Source organism: Rhamphochromis longiceps, linkage group LG6 (assembly GCF_057381845.1).
Source record: "Rhamphochromis longiceps isolate RC_006_pf linkage group LG6, R_longiceps_female_GT1.1, whole genome shotgun sequence".
Taxonomy (NCBI): Eukaryota; Metazoa; Chordata; class Actinopteri; order Cichliformes; family Cichlidae; genus Rhamphochromis; species Rhamphochromis longiceps.
Genome location: NC_140562.1, coordinates 36,511,098 through 36,524,725, shown reverse-complemented (window position 1 = coordinate 36,524,725; position 13,628 = coordinate 36,511,098). Strand labels below are relative to the sequence as shown.

At 41.1% G+C, this 13,628-nt stretch overlaps 1 protein-coding gene across 2 annotated transcripts in view; it reads right to left on the bottom strand.

The window, feature by feature from the left end:
- Positions 1-171: 171 nt before the first annotated feature.
- pkd1a (polycystic kidney disease 1a) overlaps positions 172-13,628 on the bottom strand; it is an 83,768-nt gene continuing 70,311 nt past the window's right edge. The window contains exons 47-56 of one of the 2 annotated variants that reach the window (XM_085410474.1): positions 13,296-13,490; positions 13,043-13,182; positions 12,562-12,692; positions 12,169-12,277; positions 11,662-11,787; positions 10,209-10,380; positions 9,828-10,118; positions 5,787-5,921; positions 2,959-3,282; positions 172-2,819 (exon numbers count right to left, since the gene is read on the bottom strand). In XM_085410474.1, coding sequence (XP_085266600.1) covers positions 1,812-2,819; positions 2,959-3,282; positions 5,787-5,921; positions 9,828-10,118; positions 10,209-10,380; positions 11,662-11,787; positions 12,169-12,277; positions 12,562-12,692; positions 13,043-13,182; positions 13,296-13,490 — 2,631 coding nt within the window. In that variant the 3' untranslated portion in view covers positions 172-1,811. The remainder of the gene's footprint in view (positions 2,820-2,958; positions 3,283-5,786; positions 5,922-9,827; positions 10,119-10,208; positions 10,381-11,661; positions 11,788-12,168; positions 12,278-12,561; positions 12,693-13,042; positions 13,183-13,295; positions 13,491-13,628) is intronic. The other variant, XM_085410475.1, reaches the window with a different exon arrangement.

The following is a 13,628-nucleotide window of genomic DNA, read 5'->3' as shown; positions in this document are numbered from 1 at the left end:
CTGTAAGTTTGTTTTATGCTCTTTAACCGTGGTGTTTTGTATGAAAACAGGGGAAAAGATGTAGGCTAAATTAAACTGACATGGCTATAAGTACCTTTTTAACGTTATATATTTTAATTAAATCCAAGGCAAATTCGATGATGTACAACTTCTAGAGCCTTGCTGAGAAAAGGGAGGGAGGGAGCAGGGGTCATGTTGACCATAGTTGCATAGTTTAACTTCTACATATCAGCTTTTGTTTTTCCTGGACTTCCTTACAGGTTTTAAGAAAAGGTTGGGTTCCCTGAGATCTGCCCGCTGGACACAAGAAGTGCGCATGTTGAACAAAATAAGGCAAAAACATCATCACCACAAAGAGCAAACAAAAGTACAAACAACTGCAAGCTACTGCTTGATTACTTTGATAATACTTACTAGGACGTTTCTATAATGTTGCTGTAAAGGCATGACTTGACACATGAGTTAAATATGGGGTTTGATATCAGCTCCATTAAAGAATAAAGTGCAAGTACAAGAATGAATGAATTATTTAACTGGTGTGGTTAAAATCCCAGGATGCATAAATGATACAAAAGCTTTGGCAATGTTTATAATTAAGATACAGTATGAGTGAAGCTTTCTCTATTGGTTTGGATACCAAGCTTATTATTTAAACCACACCTCATTACAAAAACAAAACAATACTTCAGAACAAAAGTGCTTTTAAATTGCTTCCATATGGAACAAAACACAACAAAAAATAAACAATTAGGAAAGATAATCAGACTGGGAGTCATTATAGCTTTATAATGGGAGAACATGTGTAAATGCTCAGTATTGTCTGTTTCCTTGTCTACAATTAGACTTATCTGTTCAGTATCATTTTCTTCACACTAACCTTGCTTTTCACTTGCTACACCTCCTTGTCATTGGCTCCTCTGACTTCATCTCTCTTATCTTCAGTCTCTCCAATCATCTCTGGAGAGGAGGGATATATTTGCGCCCTGAATAACTGGCTGCTGGAATCCCAACAGCATTATGTCTGTGTGTGTGTGTGCGTGCATGCATGTATGTGTGTGTGTGTGTGTTTTCACCTGTAACCCAGTGGGCTGAAGTGTACCACACGTTCCTATTTGCTGATATGTTGTCTACAGTGTTATTTCTACACATGTGTACACCTGCATGTGCGTATATCTGTGTGCGCCTGCATGCAAATTTGGGACAGGCCACAGGTACCCATGGTGACCAAAAATAGAAAACGTAACAGTATGTAGACAGGTAACATAATTGAGAAATCACACGTTCTTTCTGAGATACACAAAAGTCTGATTGCATAGAATGCTTTCAGTTCATTGAGTCTTATGGTGAGCACTTTTCTGCGCTCCTGTCAACGACCCCAGGTAACCTCCAGGGTCACATGGGATCAGGGGGCAGTTTTGGTCCGGGGAAAACAATGAAAGGAACTTCTTGGTTTCACTGCTGACTTTATGTCCCCTTAACCAGCTCAGCTAGCATCTGGTGACCTGCACCTTGAGAACTGAGTCGGGATTGAGACGGATCACTGCTTATAAACCTGCAAAGTCTTATTTTATTGCTCTTTTTGTCTTTCAGTACCCCAAACTCCTTGTTTGATCCTTCTTGATTCTTTCCTGTAGCTCATCCTTGTACTTTCACATCTATTAGTTTCTATCCTTTCCTTGGGTTTAGAGAGTGGCATCTGAAGACAAAACCTGCTGCCCATGAGCGCCTCCTCTCGTCCTTAACCCATCATTTTAAGTGCACATCCTTTTTCTCCACCTTTCACTTCTTTCATTCGATCTGCTCATATTTATCTAAGTTGGGTGCACTTTGTTTTTGAGGGATGGGGGTTTGCGTTTCCGTTTGCGTGTAGGGATCGTGGTTGTGTGAGCTGGGTGGTTGAACAGGCTTGAGGAAGGGAGGGTCTCTCTCTCTGCAGGAAGATCCCAGTTGCGTGTAATGGGCGTAGATGGCAGGGAAGGGGTGGGTGCACGGGTGGATGGAAGAGCTGTAGGTGTTTTTGGTGGCGGGACATGGGAAGATGATGTGTTTGCTGATGACAGGGGGAGAGAGGAAGAATCGGAGGACTTATCTGTGACTGGTGTGGGTGGAGGCACACTGATTGAAGGTTTGGCAGACAACTGGGGAACAGGGGGGTTTGTGGAAGCAGAGGAGGGTCGGGGCTTCAAAAAGGGAACGGGTGTAGCTACAGGAGTCTTTTTGGGGATGGCAGCACTGCTCCCACATTCTTTTGGAAGTTCACTTTTATCTACCTTTTTCCCCTTCCTGCTCCCTTTGTTCTTTTCCTTGCCACGCTTTTGTTCTTTCCAGGCTTCCCCTTCCCCTCTCTGTCCCCCTTCGCTCCTACATCCCTTAACTCCATCATCTCTCTCCCTCCCTCTACGCCTCCTTTTCCTTTGGGCTCGCTCCAGTTTACACTCAATGTGGTACAGATCCTCTGTCGTCACAGTGACACGGTCAAGCTGTTGCAGCAGAGCATCCAGGGTGGGGAGGAGTCTCCTCAGAGAAGCTTCCGTCTCTGCTCTCTCTCTCCAGCTGTTACCTCCCACCACCACTCCTGGGCCAAGGCCCAATCCAAGCCCCAAGCCAAGTCCCAGGCCGATACCCGGGGCTTCTGTGAGGCTGCAGGGGCTGGAAGACGCTGGACGCCACGAGGCCTCAGAGCCAGCATCAACACTGTCTGGGGTAGGTGGGGAGTCTGGACTGTCCAGAGGAGGCAAGCACAGGGACTTGCAGTCGCTGGTCGAGGATGAACGGGACGGTGGGAGCTCCATACCTTCGAAACGCACTTTGTGGCGAAACTAAGGAGAAAAAACACAGGATACGATTTTGGGTAAAGCATTCAGATTTTGTTTTGTTCCAATAGTATATATGGAAAAAGTTAATCTATAAATAAAGCAACAAAAATTGTCCTTAACAGATATGAATTAGAATTTGTACCTCTTTGGCCCGACTGAGTCCCATCCACATTTTGAGTCTTCTGAGGAACAGTTCGACCATCTCGTAGTCTTGCAGATCCACTGCTGGGCGGTATAGTTCTGCCCGTGCACGCCGGTAGTTCCTCAGTAAAACAGAAGTGACCAACCACAGCAATACCAGGCGAAATATAGCAAAGCTTATGTGGAACAGCAGTGCAGAGAAAGTGCTGGGACCAGTAATTATCCAGGCAGGACGCCATGACAACAAGCCACACCAACCGGAACCCAGTAAGGACAGACTGGCTGAGATCACATTGCTGTAGCCGTCCAACACAGAGTGGAAGAGCTGGAATGGAAAAAAGTTTCCTTTTTATCAATTCTAAGACAATATTTGAAAAATAATAAATGTAAACATTACTGATGCAGTATGAGGAAAAGCTACTGATCATGTGATGGGCACATGATGAGTGGTAGGCAATGCATCTTTTTGGAATAGGGAACTCAAACCAACCGGTTACCAGCTGGTTGTATTTCGGTTATATCCCTATATAAAATTTTTATTTCAAATCTATGAGGTTCTGTCTGATTCTGAATGTAAATATTCAATATGAATTTGAGATGACAATAGAATAGAATAGCCCTTTATTGTCACATGTACAATGAAATTGTGGGTGCTCCACACTAGTTGTGCAAGAATAAAACTGAAATAGTAAGATGGCAGGAACAAATAACAAACAGGAGAAATATATACTAAACAAGAGCAAGGCACACAATAGAGGAGGGGTTGCAAAGTGCTTAGAAGTAGTGCAAACGACTTGATGTAAATAGAGGCCGTGTCTGAGTGATAAGGGTTACTCGGACTATGGCTCAGATTGGTAGGGTGGGTGTGTGCGTGTGTGTCTGAATGGCCCAGGGGAAGAAGCTGGTTGTGAATCTGGAGGTCTGGCACCTGATTGACCTCAGCGGATGGGATGCAAGGGGTCACCTGTGATGGCCCATGGGCAGGAGGAGCTGGCAATGGCCTCCAGGGGTGGAAGAAGGCAGCCAGTGATTTTTTTTTGGGCAGATTTGTACTATTCAGTGAACTGCCACATCATCACAAACAGATTCCATGTAAATTTTATGACCTCAATCAAACACAAACTGATAGCAAACCAACTCCATCTTACTGCTGTTTTAACACAGTCTTGACACACCAAAGACCCTGTGAACCCAACTGTGAGTGGTCGCAGATCTGGTCTGTACCCAAAGTCACTCTTTCAAAAGCAACAAGAGTGCAAGATAACTGCACACCTTTTCAATAACTATGGTCATTGTAGGAGCCATATGAGTTGTTCCTTTTTGACTAAGTGGGTTGGTTTAAATGGACTCACTGTATTGGTGCACGGGTGTGGGGCGTGTCTCATGGGTGTGGTAGATGATAAATGTGGTTGCACTCACCTGTTCACGGCACCTGATGTTGATGAGCAGAAAGGTCGGGTGAGCATGAGGCAAAACTTTCTGTTGAGCGCAGCTTGAATGATTTTGATGTATTTTGACTGTAACTTGATGGTTTTTGTATATTTGTGCACTAATTGATGCCATAGGCCAAATTGTAAGTTGGCATTGTAATTAGTACAGTTATTTGTTTGTGCAATCTGTGCATTTGTCTAATAGTTAATCCCATGTGCTGATTTATATATTGGACAGTTGCATGTGGAATAAAAGGAGCAAATGGTACAGAAGTGTATTTTATGCGTTTGTTGTTGCGCGTCATCTGTGTCCTCATGTTTAGCCTGCCGCGGCCATAGGTTGGAGGAGCCGCAACAGTCATGCCATGGCATCCAACCACATTTTTGAGCCAAACGGTTATTTTAACACAGACTTCATTAAGAAGAATGTAGGCATACGGTACTTCTGCAGTGGCTTCACTTTTCAGACCCTTAAGCTAATCGATCTTTTATATACAGTCCATGCTTCTAGCAGCATGAGTAATTACACAAATACTCTTGGATGGCTTGTTGTGAACTGTCTTAGTCTATTTGTATTGCTGTGGCCCTCTTCTCACCTGCCAAAGCAGTGATTGCTGGTTGATGTAAAACTACTGGCACACCTAGTAGGAATGTGGCCAGAGACCGTTAAACTGTGAAGTTCAAAGCATTTAACAGATGTTGACAGACTTCATCAGTAGTTGCAAGTTTGTTTGGCAAGAGTGTAAATGATGTTAATTTGTATAGCTGTGCTCCACAAAAGAGCTTAATAGTTTGGCAGTTTTTGGCTCTTTTCTTAAATATTATTAATCATCTTACTCTTCTATCATCTGGAAATGTCATGAAACACAATTATACTCCAGTTCTGAAGGGCTCTCTAAAAAAAAAAAAAAAGAATTGAAGGGAACATAATGTCTAAATAAAGAACAGTTAAAAGTCTGTTGGATGAAGCGATGCCATTTACACAGCAGAGACATTCTGCAGGTCATCATTTATTCCGTGCTGGTTTGAATAAATGATTCAAATATTGAATAAATGCTATTGTCATAATGTTCTCGTTCAGTAAAGCTGTTTGGCAGCAAGGAAGCACAGATGCTTTCATGGTGTAACAATAAGAGCAAAGCTGTATTATGCAATCTGTGCAAAAGAGCAGGTTTATTTGAAATTCTCTAAAGAAAGTGAACTGTAGCCATGACAATGAAAGTGAACAGACCAAAAACAAGTAAACTGAACAACCTCGTGGGTGGACACACTTTGACAAGGTTATGTGCTGAGACAATGTGGACTGAATTTACAGTTTATTTGGTGTGCGCACATGTGTGTGCGGGGGAGAAGCCGAGCCAGAGAAAAACAGAATGAACAGAGAAGAGAAAAAACTGACCAGGTGTCCCGTGTGTGAGTAAGCCAGCACCAACAGCAGTAACGCCAGAGCAACTCCCAGCAGCTCCCAGACTGAGCGCCGCAGAGCTCTGCCAAATACGGCCCACTCACGGAGAAACCGCAACTGGTGGGACGCCTGCATGAGCAAGGACACAGAGAGAGGGAGAGCAGGGAAACAGAAAGCAAAAATATGTGTTTGGAAAAAAAAAACGTTATCTTGTAATTAAATCTAATTTAGCCAAAGGACACAAATGTTTCTCCATCACAAACACATTTGGAGCCATTTTGAGTTTGTAATATATGTGTGTAGAAACAGTCGTACCTTTCTCACAAAATAAGGGCGAATGCAAAAGTACCAGCAAATTAATAAAATATTGAGAAAAAGAGCTTCCTAATAAAATATGTTATGTAAGAAGTGTTTCCACATTGAGCTCCGGCTTCAGCCTACAGTTTATCAGACACTATTTTGTTCTTTACATTTAATTTAAAAGCTCTTTGCTTACTTACGCAGTTCTATAAGCACTCTTTTTGTTTCTTTTAGTCTGGAAAACTGGAAATAATACGCATTTCTTTTAAAGATGTTTACATTTTCTAAGCCAGCCTCATTCTTAGTGCGTACACACGGTCAGAGTTCTAAATTTGTACTGTAAGAAAATACAGATTCTGGGTTTATGCAAAACTTTGATTTGTGGTTTAAGCACAGTTTTGTGTATATGTTGTGTTTATGAATGTGGCCCGCTGCATTGATCACTGCCAATCAAAAACAACCTAATTAATGGATTTAAACAGCCATCACAAAGCAACAACAAAAATTAAGCTTAACTGCTTCAGCTTACTTCCATTTAGATATATGGGCAGAAACTAATAAATATATTTACATATATTTATTAGTTTCAGATGTAGCCATTCTTGTATTTTGCTTGTTTACATTATTGTATTTTGCACAACTCTGTTGCTTGTGAAGCTCGCACACAAGAATTTCACTCACATGTGCTGTACCAATGTACCTGCACATGTGATGTGACAATAAAAAGTGATTTGATTTAGTTGTGTTTACTTTAACAACTTTAACATTCATGTTTTGCCTCTTTAAAAATAAAAAGGGCAAAAGAATATGCTTATTATTGCATATTGTTAGTTATGCTTTTTGTTCCTTCTTATTTCGCTTTGTGAGGCATCTTATCTGTCACACACTTTGAACTGTATTTATACATTTAAAGACTATTTAAACTATTGTTGACACAAAACAATTGAAAAATTGAGTTGGATACATTTTTTATTTTTATTTTTTTATCCAGGCTGTACTCCAACTCTTGTCCTATGACTGTTGCCAATTCAAGGCCCATATGCCCTATGACACTGGGATAGGCTCCACCCCCCTCCAACCCTGATAAGAATAAGCAGCAGAAGATGGATAATACTGGGTTCATTTGTTAGAGTCTCAAACCTAAGCATCAGTTCTTCTCATAAGCCTAGTTTATGGTCGTCACATTGGTGGTGATGTCACTATAGCTTCGCCACTGCTGCTTGAGGGAACGCCGTCTTCTCTGCAGTCTCTCAGAAACTTTCGATAATCTGAAAATGTCTGCTGACACGTCAATGAAATGTCTTCTCTCTGGCAAACCACGTCACAAAAATAAGAGCTGAAACCAAAATGACACCAAATCGTGGTGCGTCCCGGTGACTGTGACGTCACTACTGTCAAATGAGTATAAAACAGGCTTTAAGTTACATGTGCTGATAAATCTGAACAAACTGTCAGAGGTTAAAACACACTAAGACATTTCCTGTATTTCCATTATAGGTTATTTTATTTTGGTTAGCTTTATGAGCAGAACTTTATTTGTTTTTTCTCATTTAAAAACAAAACTTTACCTACAATGGCCTTGATGTTACAGAGATCGATTGGTAATGAAGACGTCGCAAATGTTAAATGTATACGCTCTTTATTTTCCTGCAGCTTTCAGCAAACATCGCTTCATCTTTAATAATCAACCGTGTGCTTGTTTGGGACTATTTTAGCTGTGAATTAACACAGACTTAGTTGATTAGTGAAGATTTACAACAGCAGCATTGTGTCTGTGAGAATGACTCTGTCAGCCAGAGCAACTTAACGACACACTGATGCTGTGTTTAATTATTTCAGAGATAACAAAGGAGCGCTACAGCGATAGTGATAATTGCTTCCACAGACAATAATCAAACCTATACTGAAAAAGGACAATCTTGACAAGACACAAATGAACAACTACAGGCCGATCTCAAATCTCCCGTTTTTAAGTAAGATCATTGAAAAAGCAGTTTCTCAACAGCTCAGTTACTTCTTAAAACAGAATAATTGCTACGATGCCTTCCAGTCAGGTTTTAGACAGAACCACAGCACTGAAACCGCTCTGACAAAAGTGTTTAATGACATATGTCTGAATACAGACAGTGGAAAAATGTCAGTCCTAGTTTTACTGGATCTCAGTGCAGCATTTGATACAGTTGACCACAACATATTACTCAAACGACTGGAGAACTGGACAGGTCTTTCAGGAACTGTACTAAACTGGTTCAAAACATACGTAGAAAACAGGAAATACTTTGTATCAATAGGTAACTTCACATCTGAGCAGACAAGTATCACATGTGGAGTTCCCCAAGGTTCCATCTTGGGACCCCTTCTGTTTAACATCTACATGCTCCCACTGGCACAGATTATAAACAACAACAAAATAAACTATCATAGCTATGCAGATGACACACAAATATATATCACAATGTCACCAGGAGACCGAGGCCCTGTACAGGCTCTTGGTAAATGCATTGAGGAAATCAATGACTGGTTGTGCCACAATTTTCTCCAGCTAAACAAAAACAAAACTGAGGTAATAGTCTTTGGCGCCAAAGAAAAACGATTACAGGTCACCAGAGAACTTCAATCTATACATCTAAAAACCACAAACCAGGCGAGAAATTTGGGTGTAGTGATGGATGCAGACCTAAACTTAGAAAAACACATTAAGACAATAACAAAGTCAGCTTACTATCACCTCAAGAATATATCAAGGATAAAAGATCTGATGTCTCAACAGGACCTGGAAAAACTAGTCCATGCATTCATCTTTAGTAGGCTTGATTACTGTAACAGCATCTTTACAGGTCTACCTAAAAAATCAGTCAGACAACTACAGCTCATTCAGAACTCTGCTGCTCGAGTCCTCACTAAGACCAAAAAAGTGGACCACATCAGTCCAGCTCTGAGGTCCTTACACTGGCTGCCTGTCCGTCAGAGGATAGACTTTAAAGTTCTGATGCTGGTCTATAAAGCTCTGAATGGTTTAGGACCAAAATACATCAATGACCTCCTGACCCAGTATGAACCATCCAGATCCCTCAGGTCATCTGGATCCGGTCTTTTATCAGTTCCCAGAGTCAGAACCAGACACGGAGAAGCTGCATTCAGCTTTTATGCTCCTTATATCTGGAACAAACTCCCAGAAAGCCTCAGATCAGCTGAAACACTCAGTTTATTTAAATCCAGGTTGAAGACTCACCTATTCTCAGCTGCATTTGAATAAAGCACCAAATCCACACTTTAAGCTTAAATTTCAAAACTTACATTTAACTACTGATTTTATCTACTGTTCTGATTTTATCTGTTTTGATTTTATATACTGTTTTGTTTGTTTGTTTGTTTGTTTGTGTATTAGTTAGTTTATTTGCTTGTTTTATTCAATTTTAAATCATGCTTTTTATTTGTTCTTGTTTCTAATGTCTCTGTAAAGCACTTTGAATCACCTTGTTGTTGAATTGTGCTATACAAATAAACTTGCCTTGCCTTGCCTATTGATATTAGATTCATTTCATTGCTGCTTTTTGGTCTTAGATTGGATTTGTTGTCAATAAGAAGTCAAAATCATTACAATTGTTTTCTAAAACGTGAATAATGTTTCTTTCCTCTTCAACGCATTCCCAGATCGTTATACAAGCAAAAATGTCATAAACAACATGCAACATATTTGTAAAATTACCCTGGATTCCTCTCTTTCTTTCTTACCTTGAGTACCAGTATGAACAACAGCAAGGCAGACATGACGGTGTACATCTGAGTCTGTCTGGCCAGGGGGTAGAAATCTGTGAAGGTATCCCGAGGGTGCTTCAGGTATGATGTCCATTGCTGTTTAGCTATTATGCAGCGGCACAGGTGTATTCCGAATACAGACGCTGCTAGAGACAGTTTACAGATACCCAGGAGTCTCCAGGCTGACAGCAGGTACCTATAGCCTTCTCTGAGGAAGCCCAATATGCCCCGAACGAGGAAATACAACACCAAGGCGAGGAGGATGATCTGGAACCACAAAGTGCCATTTTAAAAATGATACTAAAGGGAAAACGAAACAGCTGTAGTTCAAGGATTCATGGTTATGGGAATGTTTACCATTAGAAGAAGCTGCAGGTCCAGCCCTGTGATTGGCCACAATGTGATGACAATGAGGTCAAAGCTGGACTGGGCACGCTCAGAGACTGGGAACTCAAACAGGAAGGAAAAGACGGCCAGCAGGTTTGTGTTTACGTTATAGAGAGAGAATTCCACAAACACGGCGCGAGTCCTATAAACATGAACACAACAAAACACGCAGTTAGTGCACATGATAAGATCAGGAGCCCACATTTAAGCTGATAACAGTATTTGGTCATTTAAATTTCTGATTTACTGGCCCCACTGATATATCGGGCTCTAACCAAGCATCAAAATATTTCACATAGTTTCGGTCAGGTATCTGTTTTGATACTTTGATACTTCGTTGAGCTGATTATGTTATAGGTTTAGTTTGTTAGAAGAATGACACTAACAATTATTGACAGGTTTACATGAAAATTCTTCCAGATGTGGGTCTTGGCCCAACTTAGAAGTGATTAACTTCTGGAATTGATCTGGGACCATAATTTTTTTTTTTGGAAGGATTTGTTTTCCAAGCGTGAGTACTTGGGGACATTTTAATGTCTTTGAGAAATTATCATCAATATATCAAAGTAGACCAGAACCAGGGCCTGAAATCATGTCCGTTGAAGGGATCTTCTGCCTTGGAGGAGGTATGTAGACTGCTCTTGTATTTTATTTATGGCAGGAAGTTTTATTTCAAATGAGAAATAAAGGGTACAAACAAAAAATGATTTGACGCAATTTTACTGAGTTATCATTCTTAGAAACAGTTGTTAAATGTTAGCCAACATTCTCAGTGCATTCAGCACTGGATTGTTTTCTGTGTCTTATTTTGATGTTTCATGTTTTACTGATTGTGCAGTGCTTTAATTACTGCAGGCTCCGGGGCAAATTGAGAAAACAGCTCATGATCTGACAGTAAACCTCCGCTCAAGATTTCTAAAGCAAAGGCCGCAGTTGTGTTTGATTCCAAACATTGTGAAATTATTAGCACAATAACATGTACCCAGTTTCTACTCCCTTGCAAATTGCCCCTAAATTTTGGAACAACCTGGTCAATGAAATCAATGAGCATGACCTCTTTCAGGTCATATTCTCACTCCCTCACTGCCAGATGATCTCACCCTTCGCTGGACCGGAAAGCATTTGTTTTTGGTCTTGGGCAAGGTTGGCATACACACCAGATGTGCAGCATGCCAACATCCAAGTGAACTCCACGTGGGCCAGAATATGGCATGTTTAACTGTTTACTGGACTGAACCAACTGGACTTTGCAGGTCAAACTGGCTTAGCTCAGTCCACAGCCACTGGTGTGAGTACATGTTTAAAAAATGCAAAACACTGTGCTGTCCTGAACAATACAAAGGAAAATGTGTTTTAATTATTTTGCTGTAACTCAGACTTTACATGTCCTACTGCTGTAGTCATGTCTTCACATGATCACTACCTAGAGTCGAGCCAGTGCAGCTGTTGCAGCTGCTTTAAGGAGGAGGCGGCTTCTTCCAGGCTTCTGTTCAGCTGGTGAACCACATCTCTGCTGTTATACACCCCCATCCGATCCAAACGCCACACCCTTGGAAAACGTGTGGGAGAAATTACAAAAGAGAAAGAAGTGAACAGGGGACATCAAAGAAAGCCAGATGTTAAAAACAAAACTAAGCAGAACATTAACATCCACCAGCTTGTCGTCAACCCATTTAGAATTAGATTTTGAGTTCATATCTACACCTTTTATGGATTTTTGCCTATTTGGCATAGCCAAATGGAAAAGCTCATAAAAGAAATCTGCAAGTCCAAAATGCATGTATGAGACTTTATCTGAAAAGTAATATCTTCCGTTTTCTCTTAGTCTATCTCTAACGCTAAACAGGTTACCAATGACCTGCAAATTAACAATAGTTAATAACTTTTAATAGCAACACAGACACAAGCAGGTTTTCAATAATTTCCTTACCAATCTGAATCCATGGCACCAAAAACTGTACTATTATCCTCTTCTTTACTTGGAGATATGACCAAGTTCTTTCCCCAGAGAGATGTGTTTTCTGACCTAAGAGAATCTGCTAATGGAAAAGTTTTGAAAAGATTACAATGACGTCCATCTGCATTTATTTCATCAGTTTACCCAGAAAAAAAGAATGCAATCATAAAACGCAATTCAGATAATAGTCAGGATCCTGAAATATTAAACATTATGTCTCTGACTCAGTAGTACTACTGAAGAAAGCTACACAAAGAAGCAAAAAATAGATTCAATAAGTCTGAGATGTGCTCTGTCAAAGAGCTCTGATGTAGCTCCAAACAAGTTCACATCTCAGTAAAGATAGTGGCCACAAAGAAATCTCACCCTGTGCGTCACAGATTTGTCTGAGCCTCAATGTGCCGAGTAACACGCTTCCTGTGTCTCTCAAGAGGGCAGACTCATCCAGGAGCCGTGGCAACATGGAGTCATGCAGCCACGCTAGAACATCTTCTCGGCTAAAAAAAACCCAAAAACACAAGGAAGGTTATTTGTCCCACGCGGACAAACAGGCTGAAGAGGAACATACAGGATGGTCGTGCCCACTCAGTAAGACTTAACACTATAATAGAAGACACTCTAGAGCTGAGCACAGGTAGTTTGTGATAGAATTTCACATCTGATCTCTTTTATTTTAAAGAAAATGACAAAATCAGGTGAAATCCTGAGAGAAAATCTGCTGCCATAAAATCCTTCCTAAGACTTCTCACAGTCTTATGAGCAAGTCAGCCTTTACAAATGAGAGCAGCAACAAGGTTTTGGAAACAAACCACGAAAATATTCCAGCTCTATTCATGTACATTCATACCTGCTGATGTTGTGGTACTCGGGTGTGTGTAGGGCTCGCTGCAGCTGAGTGCGCAGCCTGAGGCTGTGAGTGTCTTTGGCTGAGTCGGAATAGTTGAGAAGCACAACGACCAACAGGAAAAACATATAGACCAGAAAATTCTGAAAATAAGAGAAAAGAATTCTGTTATTGATCACCATTTAAAGATTTAAATATTGAAAGGAGACTCCAGCATCATCTCTCTCTAACCCACTATATTCTCTTCTTCACTGACCTTCAGCATCGTGTGCAGCATGTGGACCTTGCGGGCCTGGTGTCGGGCCTGAGACAGAGCAAAGCCCTGTGGAGGTCTCACCCTCGGTACCCGCTGGACCACTCTCTCCACCCTGGGGAACTCCACCAGCACATCCTGGTCCTCAGGACGCAGCCGGCGCACACACAGTGCGTAGTAAACTGCTTCACACAGCACCTGTGGGGCACATGGCAGATAACTTGTTATGCTAGGCAACCAATTTCAAAGTCCAGAATTTTGATGTTGCATTTACTCAACCCAAAGTCAAATGTGTGGTCCAAATCGATCCACTCTAAGGAACATTGGACAACCTAC